Genomic DNA, 13,735 nt, shown 5'->3' with positions numbered 1-13,735 from the left:
GGATGAGAACATCAGGAACAAAGCTCTGCTTGATACCAAAAATCATGTAGATAATTTGGTGAAATGTCCATGGCAATATGACTAGAAAGAACAAGGTCTTCTACTAGAGAAAAAACAATGAGTAATGGAAAAATATATAGTAGAATTCTGCATTGCTTATTTAATTGAGGGAAATTTTATGGTTTTATCAATATAATTGTCACAAGCAATCCATTTTATAATTACCTACTAATCAACAACTCTAAGCAAATCACCAGGCTAATAGCATCATGGATACAAAGATGTTTAAAAGAAGGCTTCCACTGGGAAGTTTATGACTAATTGGAATGAGAGGGCAGAAAAGAGGGAATAAAACAACTGCTAAAAACATATAAGGTGGAAATTATGTTTTCATAAAGTAGGTGAAAATGCCCTGGGGGAGTTTGGTGATGCTGATGATGGTGCCTTCCATTTACTGAGTCCTTTCTATGTGTTAGGCACAATTTTAAGCATTTTCAGTAGATTATCTTACTTAATCCTGAGAGTAACCCTGTAATATTGGTGATATTGAGCTTAGATATATTCAGTAATGTATACAAATCAGTGTTCAAACCTGAGCTGTCTGGCTCCAAGAGTGTGCATTCTGGCATTAAGGTCTGAAAGGTCTCACTGAAGAGAAGCTGTTTTTTTATGCTTTAAAGTCATAAAGAAGGTAGGGGTGAGTTGACAAGCCATTCAAAAAAGAAAGGAGACTGAAATTCAATGTGTGTACAGGATTAGCTATTTATATTCATGAAAATATTAACAAAGTACTTCTGTCACAAGCTGAGAAATTATAGAAAACCAAGCTGGAAAGTTCCTGAGATCAGGGGCTTACATATTAGGAACAATAGCTTGTGCTTAATTGAATCTCCTGAATTCTTGGGGCATGAGGAAAGCCGTGGTTCAGGAAGACTTACTGGGACACAGTGCGAATAAAAATAGTGCAGTGATTAAAAGCATGAGTCTGAAAGCAAACCACCTGAATTCATGTCCCAGCTGCCAAATCTGATCCCTGCAAGTAAATGAACCCCTAGAAGTCTGTTTCCTTAACCGCAGTGATACCTTCAGTGTTAATGACATTAAATATCACTATGGTAATGAGAATTAAAGTAGGTCATATATATAAGATGTTTGCTATGGTACATGTAGTTAGTGCTCAGTAAGTGCTAGCTTTTATGATTAATGTATAAAGGATAGACTGTAGAAAGAGAGACTGACAGCAGGGATGTAGTTTAATAGGCTCCCAACAGAGTCCAGATGAGAACAGACACGATCGTGAACTAGGACAGTGGCAATGGCAACTGAAAAGAGGACAGTTACGCAAGATATTTCAGAGGTATTCGTGCCTTCCTGATTCATTAGATGTGGGAGGCAGACATGTGACTCTGAGTGTTCACGCCTGGCTCACTGGGACAATGACGGTGCTATTACCACATACAGAGCAATCAGGAAGAGGTGATGGTTTGAAGAGAAATCATGGATCTAGAATCTATCTTGATGTATTGACCAAGAATTAAAGGTATTCTTCAAGTCTTATCAATCTACCACCGAGGCAATATTTTTCTCAGGAGTGACACACATATAAATGGTGATAAAGATGATTCAGGTGGTGTATATAGAATTATCACATAGCCTCAAATTATGTGTAAGAAAATTCCTTCCTGCTTCTTCTACCCTTCTGTTTAAATCAAGGATGTGTTTTACTTTGGTGCTAGTTACCCTTTTCCTTTTCTCTACTATCTCTTTCTTTCTTTTTCCACATACTCAGAGCCCAGGGAACACAAATATGTGCACTTAAAATTTAAGAACATTTTTCATTATATTTTTATATCAATTTCTATTTATGTCAAATGCTTCTCATTCTCCAATTATGGTCCTTATGTGAATTTTCCTTAAAAAAATCATTTTACTAATAACAAGGAATCAATTTAAAGAAAAAATATACTAAGGAACCCACAGTACAGTCACCACTTAGATATAACAAAACCATGAAAGGTGGACTTGAATGAGTGAAGGTTAGCAATCTCCGCAGTAAACTAGGCCTAATTTTAGGCACTATTCTCTCCTAGTTTTGACAGAGGCTTATCAAAGGGAGATACATTTACTATAAGTCTAAGAGAAAACCATGTTGTTGTAATGGCCAAGATTCAAAAAGGCTATAATTTTGATCTTCTGATAACTTCCCAAGAAAGTTGTTAATATAACTTCCTTGTAGATATTAACTAGTTATGGAGCCATGCTTTAAAGATAAGAATGGCATCAGAAATAAAACAAAGATCACACAGAAACTTCCAATCATTACAAAATCAACTGTCACAATAATCAGGCTGCCTGTCGGCATTGGTGTTAACTTTCAACTCAGCCCTTTCTCTTCCCAGAGGCAACTGGAATGATACCACACACACAAAACAAACCAGCAAGAGCAGGGAGTGGACAAGAAGACCAAGGTGGAGGCTAACCCCCATATTAAAATTCACAAGGAGTTGATACAATCAATTAAATGATGCTACTCAATATCAAATCTGATATCAATACAGTTTTGCTTTGATTTCTCTAGGAAGAGTAATAGCCTTGTGATACCTTGATAAATTTTCTTGCCATGCTTTAAGTAAATAGATTATTTTCTTTTGGATGTATTTATTACTAGACAGTAAATACTCTAGATTATTCTCAGTATGAGACTTTGGGGAGGGGATGATGTCAAACCCTATGATATAAAGCCAACACTTCTCTCACCACCGTTTGGTTTTAACGCCACTCCGGGCTTATATGACTGAACAAAAGATCTGCTAGTCATAAATTTGTGGGTTCTGTTTTAGGGTGCTGTAATAACTATACAGATATGAATATACAACAGAACTTAATGCCCAATTTCTTATTCTGGAAGCGTATAGACTTAGAGATTATTTTTACATGTGCTCTCTCACAGATGGAAGACCTGTTTCTAAGGCAGTCCTGAATCTGTTTTGGGGACCAAAATAAAGACTGTTCTAGTACTTGATGGTCAGTATTTCCAGTGAATAAGAGAACATAAGGCCACATTTTAAAAATAAACTAGAGCATTTCTTTGATTTTATTTCAGATTCTTTTTGCAACATAAGAGTTTTTTTTTTTGAAGAAATCTGCAAATGCCAAAAACAATGTTAGGTTTTTGATTTAGAGGATGATGCTTATGAAGGTAGAATCTTAAATTTCCATTTCTGTCTAGGTCTGTAATTTGTTTCTCCTTGTACAACAGACCAAGGCCTTTTTCTAAATTAGTCAACACAAAAATATGTCCTATGAATTTCAGGAGGAAAACAATCATGTATGCATGAATAAATCAAGAGAAAACAGCTTAATTCATGGTAACAAATACAAAAAGTATGTCTTAATATGGTAAGCTATGAACACAATGTTTATATTTGAAATTAGGACATTTAAATTCACGTAACTTTAAGAAGGAGTAGCTGGAATAATCTATATGGAATATGCACTCAGGGGCTCCCCTGGTGGTGCAGTGGTTAAGAATCTGCCTGCCAATGCAGGGGACACGGGTTCGAGCCCTGGTCTGGGAAGGTCCCACATGCCGCGGAGCAACTAGGCCCGTGAGCCACAACTACTGAGCCTGTGCATCTGGAGCCTGTGCTCCGCAACAAGAGAGGCCGCGACAGTGAGAGGCCCGCGTACCGCGATGAAGAGTGGCCCCCGCTTGCCACAGCTAGAGAAAGCCCTCTCACAGGAACGAAGACCCAACACAGCCAAAAATAAATAAATTAATTTAAAAAAAATTTTAAAAAAATGTACTCAGCATTACAGAGGGTTTGTATTAACCTATAGCCACCCATGAGACAGATCTGGTCTGGAAATATGTTTGACTTGCCCCACATGGTTTTTTAAATCACCTTCAATTAATACCATTAAAAATTATGATATTTGATATAAAAATACTATAGATTTTTAGTTTCTCTTGAAGAAAACTGAAGTCCTGACCACATTAGGTCCCATGCATACTTGATAATTATAACTAATACTATTAGGCACTACTACTTATTGAATGCTAAGTGTTAGATATCATTCTAAGCACTTTACCTTTTTTTTTTTTTTAATACATACAGTATGACTGCGAAGCAGATCTTTTTGTCCACATTGGTTATCTGGGAGAGCTGGTCCCCTGAGAAATTCAGTAATTTCTTAAAATATGTAGCTGGTAAATGATGGAGTTGGGATTTGAACCCAGGCCTGACACCAAAACCCAGTCCCTTATTCACTGATGAAGCCAGTTCAAAATATTTAATTACTGAACATGGAATTAGTTCATATCCACTCTGGTCACTTTTCTGCATTTTTGAGAAGTTAATCTTCCCCATGTGATACTTTAAATATGAAACATATTTCTTAAAAGAAACATTATACCTATGCCTAATAAGTATTTTCTTCTTTTTTAATAACTGTTACTTATTTTTCGTAAAGGAATTAAGCAAATAATTTGCTTATCCAATTTGAATCTAATTTGCTTTAAATTGATAAAATCCATTTATATTTATGTATTGTACTAGAATACCAATTATAATTTTCTCTAGTAAATTAAAACACTTCATTTAATTTTCTGAATATCATTTCTAGACAAGTGTTGAAAGCTTCTAAATCATATACACCAGAATTTAAACTATGGAAGGGTCACTCAAAATTATTTTCAAGTGCATCTTACCAGAAGTTGTCTTCACTACTTCAGTGGTATTTCTCAGTCCAACAAATGAAAATTGATAAAGCCTCCAAGATCTTGTGTCACCCACTTCAACAGAACTACGCTTCCATTGATAGACAATTTCTTCACGCGGATAGCCATCTGCCATGAGATAAGAAAGCACACATTTTAAATGATTAAAAATGAACATATATGGCAACCACCTTCTATGAACAAGACACTGAGGGAGATACCAAGAGAAACAGTTTTGACTTAGTTGAGGATCTTGGACTAAAGATCATTACCATAGGGAAAATCAATACAATTTCCCATATCCTAATGGGAAATTAGATTTAAAAACCATGAGGTCAAAATTACCCATGAAAAGCACTTAAATTGCATAGAAGGTATACTATACACGGTTTTGTATATACTATACACATACTTTACATTGTCTGGGGTAAGATATAAAAAGTAGCCAGTATATAGTAAATAGTACATATGCAAGATATTGTTTATGGTGAAACCGAGTCAACAGGGCAAGTTTTGAGAGTCATGCAGAAAACAGAAAATAATGGAAGAAGAGCAGACTCAAATCCCTCCCCAGGGCATGTCCTTGGAATAGAAGATGATTGGGAAAAATTACCTCAACTATTTACATTATTCTCTCTCTCAGTTTGTTGAGGCTTCATTTTAATATACACAGAAATCTGCAACTAAAAGCAGTAAGTAGAAATGCCAAGGGGAAGATACCAATGAGAACTATGTAGATTCCTTACAGTTATGTTCAGCCTAAACAACAGAAAGCATTCATGAAAGAAATATTACACTGATAATATAATGATTATCAGTACCTTTTCCTAGCCATAATATCCTAGAAAGCTTTCTCAATTTTTCTTCTAAATTATTCGTTTACTTATGGGGATGATGATCATACTTATTTCATGTAATTGATGGTCAATATATATTTGCTGAATGAATAAACATTATTTTATAAGTAAGCTGCAGAATAAACTCAAGTAAGATAGATAGATGATAAAACTAGAAATCTTCTCATTTGTTTGTCTTCTAATAATGCTGTGGAAAGGTAATTTTGATTATGGAGGCTGATTGACTTCTTGGAATAAAATCCCTTGTTTCCATTTTTTTCCTTTCTTTTGGTCCAACTCTTTGTCCACTATATTTTATTAATAAGAAGAAAGAAAAAAGAAAGCCAAATCCCCAGATTGCTATTGAGTGGTGGTAGCAGGCTGGTAGGGCTGGATGTAGTGAAAACTGAGAATACGAATGATAATATTAAGGAACTTCCTATGGAGAACATGTTGGTGATTGAATTGTTTTAATAGCAATAAGTAGTATTAAGTTGATTTTGGGTTCAGAAGACAATTGTCAATCAGGAACCTGATGGCATAGAAATCACTATTTCTTAAGGTTTAGCTGACTCAGTATAGGAGTAGTCCCAGTTGGAAAATTAAAAGAAAAGAAATCCAATCTCCTAAACCTTAGGTAAGCTTTCACTAAAAAAATTCTATTCTTGGATGAAGTAGAACATATGAAATAAGATTTATAATGGGAATTTTTCTCAATATATATAATATACAGTGAAGTTTTCCTTTGGTTCTCTCTGGAAATGATGTTTATTGAAACAGGTGATTGGTTTTCTCATCTTTTTTCTTTTTTTTTTTTTTTTTGAAAGTATTGTTATTATGATTTAGTTGGTTCTTAGGAATCTCCATCACTCCCTGGCTGGGAAATTATACCTATATTAAAAACTTAAAACTCATAGCCAGTTTTTCATTCTACGCAATATGCACAATTGACAGTCCAAAAATAAGAAGGAGGTGAGCAATCTAACATGAATGCAGAACAAATAGTGAGGCAAACATGGGGGAAACTGAGACTTGTTTTTGATTCAGACAGAAAATATCTGTGAAGGTTACTAAAGCTTAATTTGTATTAGAATCATCATGCTCTTCTTGCTATAGTCTATTATCTGATGATAATAATAATAATTAATAAAATAATAGAGCTTTTGATTAAATCTTATTATGTGTGAGGTAGTGTACCAACCATTTTACATATATCAACAAAACAATATTGAGGTGAGGCAGGCCTTATAATTTCTATTGGCACCTGTGTTATGAACTCATTGAGAGATTTAGTAATTTGCTCAAGTCTTTAGTGATGGAGTTGGGATTTGAATTGGAACCACATGACCCCAAAAATCAGTCTTTTGCTCACTGGTAGATAACTAGTTTTAGGCATTACTAGAACTCCAGGTGGAAGAGGTAATTTTCAAATTTGTTATCTTTATAGGTATATCAAAACTGGAATGAACAAACAACATTGCTGGATCTCTGTGTGTCCTGATATGTAAAGGGAGAAAACAACTAGCAAATGTACTGCTACTCTCTTCTGGACCCATGGAGGGAGTGGAGATGTATAATGCACATTTACCTCTTTCTACTGAGACCAGGACAAGCTTTACAGTCCTTCTCAACAAAGGGCTCCAGGAAACAACTGCCAATTTATTAAAAGTTTATGCCTCAATGAAATCTATTTGTAATTCCTGATAAAATAGATCCTTTTTTATGACGAAAGAGATTGTCAAAATCTTCAAAGTCAACAACACTGCTTAATGCAATTTTGCATTCTGTTTAAGTCTCCCAATTAACTGATATTGCAATCAGAAAGACTAAGTGGTGAGAGGGGATGCAGAATATAGAATGAGTATTACTTACAACTGGAGAATTCCAAGGGGCAGGAGTGTTCATCCATTGGAAAATTGTGCAACTGTAATTGGCACTCAGCATCAATTGTCAACCTAAATAGGAAGATATGAAACATAAATAGAAAGATTTTAGACTGTTTTAAAAAATGTACATTAGCACAATTTTTAGTGACCATTTGTTTTTATTCCTGGAGAGTATGTCACCCATTCTTATTGATAACACAAGGTGATCCTCACTGAAGAAATTCACCAAGTCCAGGAGAAAATTGTTTAAGACTTAATGTAGTCCATTTACTTTCACAGACTAAACAATAGGATTTCGTTGACCTAACTCCATTTACTCAATATTTATTATCCCATAATTTTTTGGCAAATTAATTGCACACATGAGATTGCTCAGTGAATGCACTTAACTTACTGAATAGAACAAACTGTTTTAAGAACTTAAACTCATTCACTGTTTGCATGTAAATGAATGCAGATAATTATCTTATCTGCTAATTAAAGCAGGACCTTCTCTTTATAAGTACTTGTTAGCTGTTAGCTTTAAATGACTATATGTGAGTTTAAAAATACCTGTTTCACAATGGAGTATTAGGCATTCTTACAAAGGAACACTATAAAGGCATTATATAGGATGTTAAGAGTGGAAGACTATCTAATAGCAATCAAGAAATGTTAAATACATATACACAGACATATCAGAAAAATGTTTGCCAATGAGTCTCAATTATTTTGCATCTGAGGTGCTTATTAAACATACAGATTTTCATTCCCAATAGAGCCTGGGACTCTAGGAGGGAGAAAATTTAAAGGAGTCCTAGATGTTTTGACCACCTTTGGGGAAGTAGGAGTATACTGTTAAATTGTAATGGTGATGGGTTGATGATTGTTTAAATTTCATATTTGTTAGCTATATTTCTTACAATTATAGATATCAATCTTAAAGTAATAAAAGTTGTTTTATAAACATTTTATATTAAAGGTTTAGCATAAATTTTAATTGGGGAGATTTTATTTTTCTATGGTATAATAGAGTAATTACTGATCTTAAGATATAATTAATAATCATTGAGCCCTTAATTGTCTGCATGGCACTGAGTAAGGTGAATTTTTCTCTCATTTAATAAGAGTTATTATGGCTTTATTGTACTTGGACTTGTCCAAAGTCACAAATCTAGTGGCATAGTTGAGATTTGAACCCAAGATTATGTCTCCAAAGCTAGATGTTTTAATCATTGTCACTCAGTAATTATATGCTCTTCCAAAGAAAAGATTAGTTTTATTCATAAGTGGAATTATAACTAAATTAGATATTTTATTAGTATCATTTCTCCAAATTAAACTGGAATTGTTAAAATTGAAGATAATGTAGATTGCAGATATATATCTATGTATATACATATATATCTATGTATATACACACATATTTATATATAGATATACACACATATTCATAACTCATTATAGATAAGACAATGCTTATCATTATAGATAAGCATTATAGATAAGAATAAAATCATCTTTCTATATAGATTGGCAAACTCATTCAAATATTGAATGAATCTTATGAGAGATATTTTTGAGCTGGGGTCCATAATTTAATATTGTACAGTGACTCTGCAAGTTAATACAAGTGGAAAAATGACTATAATATTATGAGAATAAAGGGACTTGAGATAGTGTGACTTTACTTAATACTTCAAAAGTTAGACAGAGCTCTTATTTAGCAAACAAAATTTGATTTCCACTAGAGTCTAATTCCAGTCATTACCTTATATTTAATTTAATAAAACCCATGATGAAATCAAAATATATGCAATGAATTTCTTTTGTAATTGTGGCTCTTTTTTCTAGTAACTGATATAACTCCGATGATAAAGGCTTTGGATCCAGTTTAAAGTATTATATTTTATATCTTGAATATTACCTATGGCATAAAATATATGTCAGAAAGGCATTTAACATGAACCATTTTGAAGCTACAAGTTCCCGGATACTAAGATCTAGAAGAATCATACTATTCATATCTATTATTGAAAATATATATAAATAATTTAAGTATCTGCTGTGCTTACTTTTTTATTAGGCTCATGTCCCTGTGAGAAAACAGAGTTCTCACATCAGTCAAAGAAAATGTTATACCTATGTCCTTTGGAAAAGTTCATTGATAACAGAAAAAAACCTAATTTTGTATCATCACATACTATTTTGATCAAGCAGGCCAACCCTGATTTAGGCTTGACATCTTTTGTTCTTTTTGTTTTAAGGGAACATGATTGATCTTTGCTTTGTTCCCAGCTATTACTCCTTTCCTTTTCCATAAGAATACCTTAACGTGTAGAGCACACGACCATCGTTCCAAATTCTCAGCATCCTATTGGGGGTGGTTATCCAGTGTGCATCGGCCTTTTTGGAATTTCTGAAGAAAGTGTCTGGAATCCAGATTTTCCCCACCATGTTGCTATTCAATCGGAGGACTTTAATGGTGCTGTTAAATTTCAGACGTCTGTCATACCATGTTTGGGCAAAAAATATATCAATTGTATATTCCTGTTTTAAAGAAAAAGATGAAATGGAACATCTTTTATACAGTAGGATTGTATTGTAGAGCATTTGTTTGTATTTATCACATATGTTCTCATGGCCAAAACAAAGCAAAGCTACTTTGGCTTTGAAGAGTCCGAAAGAAAGCAGAAGCTTGGCTAAGGAGACTCACCCATCTTTTGTAGACAATACATTATGAAAAAATAGACCTAAGTGAATTCTGGCAAAAGATCATAGCCCTGATACAGTTGTTTGCATTAGGTATTTATGGAGCAGTTTCTCATGTTATTTTGGGCCAGCCAATTCTTTGTCACGGGGGGCTGTCTTGTGTATTTTAGGATGTTTACTACCATTCCTAGCGTCTACCTACTAGGTGCCAGTAGCACCAAAAACCACCCCCACCCCCAAGTTGTGACAACTAATAATATCTCCAGACATTGCCAATTGTCTCTTGAGGAGATCAATTACTCAGGTTCAAAGACCACTGCTACAGAGTAAAAGAAAGTCCAGAACCGTTCTCAAAACAGTTCTAAACCAGAGCTCTGGAAGCTAAGCTGCCTCACCTCACAATTAAGTGAGGATCCTAGAGAATCTATCTTGTTAGGTAGTATGAAGATAGAAAAGGGGAATACACTATACACAAAAAGCACTTCGTGCCCTGTCTGGCGGATAGCAGACATCCAAAGTAAGGTAACTATTTTTAGTTTTTACTATTACAGTTGTTGTCTTCTTTTTATAAACAAGAGGAAATGCACCAATTAACAGCAATCTTTACTACTGTACTAATCTCTATCAGAACATATTTAAAAAGTGCTATGATGACAAGTGACTCTGTAATAATTATACCCTCATGTACATATATATCACTAAAGTGGCAACTTTAATCAAAGAAAAGAAAGTGTGATGGGAATTAGACCTGGAATCATAACACCCAAGATCTAATTTGCCTATCATATTTAGATATTATTTAGCATGATTTTATAATTCTATTTTAATCATGTCTGTAAATGGGAAAATTAAAGAACAAACCCTTGGTGTTCTTAGAACATGACCCCCAGTGTTCTTAGAATATGAGAGTTGGGGGATGGGAGTCATTCACATTTCCTAGTCTAATCCCTTCAACCCACCACCATGTAGGATGAAGAATACAAAAAAATCAGGATGAGACTATAATCTTCTTCCTTTGCCTCATTTGCATTGTTCTGGATTATATCCTTGCACTCCCGCCCCTGTATCTCACTGTAATTCACTACATTGTCACTGGAGTAAGTCATACCACTTTGTTTACTGGTTAATTGCATATTTGCTGTCCACAAGTAATGAGACGGGAACTTCTTCTATGAAATTCTTTATCAACTAATCAGTGATATGCCAGTAGGTAGAGTAACTCAATAATTTCTGATCCACATTTTGGAAAACACACGCACACAAACAAACAAAAGGTTTAAAATTCTTTAAACCAGCATTTCATAAACTGTGATCCTGGGACAGTAGTTCTGGGCACTAGTATTCCTGAAACTGTAAGTTCTGTGTTTAAATAAACTACATATATAGCTGATTCTTCTTAGATATTTACAACTTGCATCAGAATTTTAGTTGTAAAGAAGTAACATGTTAGCATTTGTTTAATGGTTAAACAAGCAAACTTACTTGCATGGAGTATGCAGGTGGTGGTATACTTTTTTTTAATCAGCCCAGTTTAAAGCAATAAATGTTTTTCATCTCTCTGACTCAGCAGAGCGTCCTTATTGCTTGTTGGCAAACACTATTTTAAAGTTACAGTATCACTATGTTAAGTTAAGTTATGTTATGTTATGTTATGTTATGTTATGTTATGTTTGTTACGTTATGTTATGTTATGTTCTACTCTATTCTATATAGGCTCCAATCTAACTTCTTATTTCAGATTTGGATAGAGAGCTTTATAAAAGAACAAAGTTACATTTATTGTGAAATCTAATGCACGGTTTCCTCTGAGAAACAATTCTGATTTGAAGCAAACTATGACCTCTACACACCTTGAATATTCTAAAAAGTAGTAGAGTACTATATTTTATTTTGTAGTAAGCAGGACCTACCAAATAAGCAGTGAGTGTTGAATTTTAAGATTACAGCATTTACCCAAGGTAATTTTATACATATGATCACATTTAATTTTTGTAACAAATCATTAAAAATAATTATCTTTATATTACAAGGGAGAAAAAAGGATCTGAAAGATTCTCTCTGCCTTCCAAATTTTTTTTGTTGGTATGGCCCTTGCTATTTCCGTGTTACCACATTTCCTCTCTAATATGTTAATAAAATAGACAAACAATTAGAAACTTACCATATTGATAGCATTCACTGGACCAATGCTATTCACATACATGTCTGTGTGAATTAATGTTGGTTTCACTGTAAAGAGAACCACAGAAATATGTGCATATGGAGAAGCATAATATTTTAATGCTTAGTCCTTGTTATTCTAGAAAGAGATTTATTTTGCTACATTAGAAGTGATTTATTCACAGCTAACTTGTTGCTAGTGACTAATTTGCTACATTTAGCTATTTATTTTCAAAGAAGTATCTTAAGCACATAACACAATAACTAAGCATAGCAGAATTTTGAAACTGATTATCTTTTTAAGACTATATAAAAATGAATAAATAAGAAAACACTGCTCAGATTTTCTTCATCCAGCTCTCAGATATCCTGAATTTTATTATTTTTCCTTTAAGTTCTAGAATTGATGTGGGCATTCTAACTTGACTGGGCCCATATAGAAAAAAATAGCTACTTAGTGATCTAGAAAATAATATGCATTAGAAACATGAAGGAGACATAAAAAGCAACAAGTATTATGAATGGTTTATGAAACAGTCCTCCCTGTTGATTCCTTTTATGACCACTTTATCCTCATTCACCTCTAGCCAATACAAAATCAATCTTCCTCAATGATTTAATGAATTCTGTGACTCATCAAATAATATGAGGAAACCATATGGAAACCCAATACACACCTATTTGTCAAAGAGGACTGATATTAAAAATCATGTAGTATTACATCCATGACCTAGTGAATGTGCTCCATTTTCATTTAACATCTAATGAACGAGGATTCCTAATACCATTCATTCTGGGCTTCAGTTCAACAAGTACATTTCTCTCATCTTTATCCATTTTCCTTGAAGTGCCATGCTGTAATTCTCTGTGATGGATTGGATTCTTCACTCCTCCCTGCATCTGTACCCTTGCCTTCACATCAGTGAGGCTACTTCTCTGCCTCTGAACTTTGAGCCTGACCATTTGACTTGCATTGGCTAATAATATATGGACGAAAGCATTAAGCCTTATGAGCTTCTATTTTCTCTCTTGTTCTTTGCTATTGTCATGAGAAGGATACTCCTAGCTAGTCTGCTGGTCCCAGGAGTGGAATGAGAGTACAGCTTTCTTAAATGAGCAGCTCCAACCTGGCTGAGCTTAGATTAGACCACCCCCAGCAAAGTGCTAAATAAATGCTTATTACTGTATACCACTGAAATTTTGTGGTTGTCTGTTACACAGCTATAGATAAGCAGTATGTCCTTTCTTTCTTTTTTTTAAATTAGTTTTTATTGGAGTATAGTTGATTTACAATGTTGTGTTAGTTTCAGGTGTATAGCAAAGTGAATCAGTTACACATATACATATATCCACTCGTGTTTAGATTCTATTCCCATGTTCATTACAGATTACTGAGTAGAGTTCCCTATGCTATACAGTAGGTTCTTATTAGTTATCTATTT

The 13,735-nt window shown here is 34.0% G+C and overlaps 1 protein-coding gene across 6 annotated transcripts in view; it reads right to left on the bottom strand.

The window, feature by feature from the left end:
- The window catches only part of GABRG2 (gamma-aminobutyric acid type A receptor subunit gamma2), a gene marked incomplete at both ends in the record, with an annotated part of 124,392 nt that overhangs the window by 77,433 nt on the left and 33,224 nt on the right, over positions 1–13,735 (bottom strand). For 5 of the 6 annotated variants that reach the window (XM_082623361.1, XM_082623363.1, XM_082623362.1 and 2 more), the window contains 4 exons: positions 4,712–4,849; positions 7,429–7,511; positions 9,751–9,971; positions 12,295–12,362. In XM_082623361.1, coding sequence (XP_082479487.1) covers positions 4,712–4,849; positions 7,429–7,511; positions 9,751–9,971; positions 12,295–12,362 — 510 coding nt within the window. Of the gene's footprint in view, positions 1–4,684; positions 4,850–7,428; positions 7,512–9,750; positions 9,972–12,294; positions 12,363–13,735 lie in introns of all 6 variants that reach the window. The other variant, XM_082623360.1, reaches the window with a different exon arrangement.

The sequence above is a fragment of the Mesoplodon mirus genome, assembly GCF_964341445.2.
Source record: "Mesoplodon mirus genome assembly, chromosome: 5".
NCBI classification, from domain to species: domain Eukaryota; kingdom Metazoa; phylum Chordata; class Mammalia; order Artiodactyla; family Ziphiidae; genus Mesoplodon; species Mesoplodon mirus.
The sequence above is the reverse complement of the archived record's forward strand: the minus strand, read 5'-3'. Positions and strand labels throughout refer to the sequence as shown.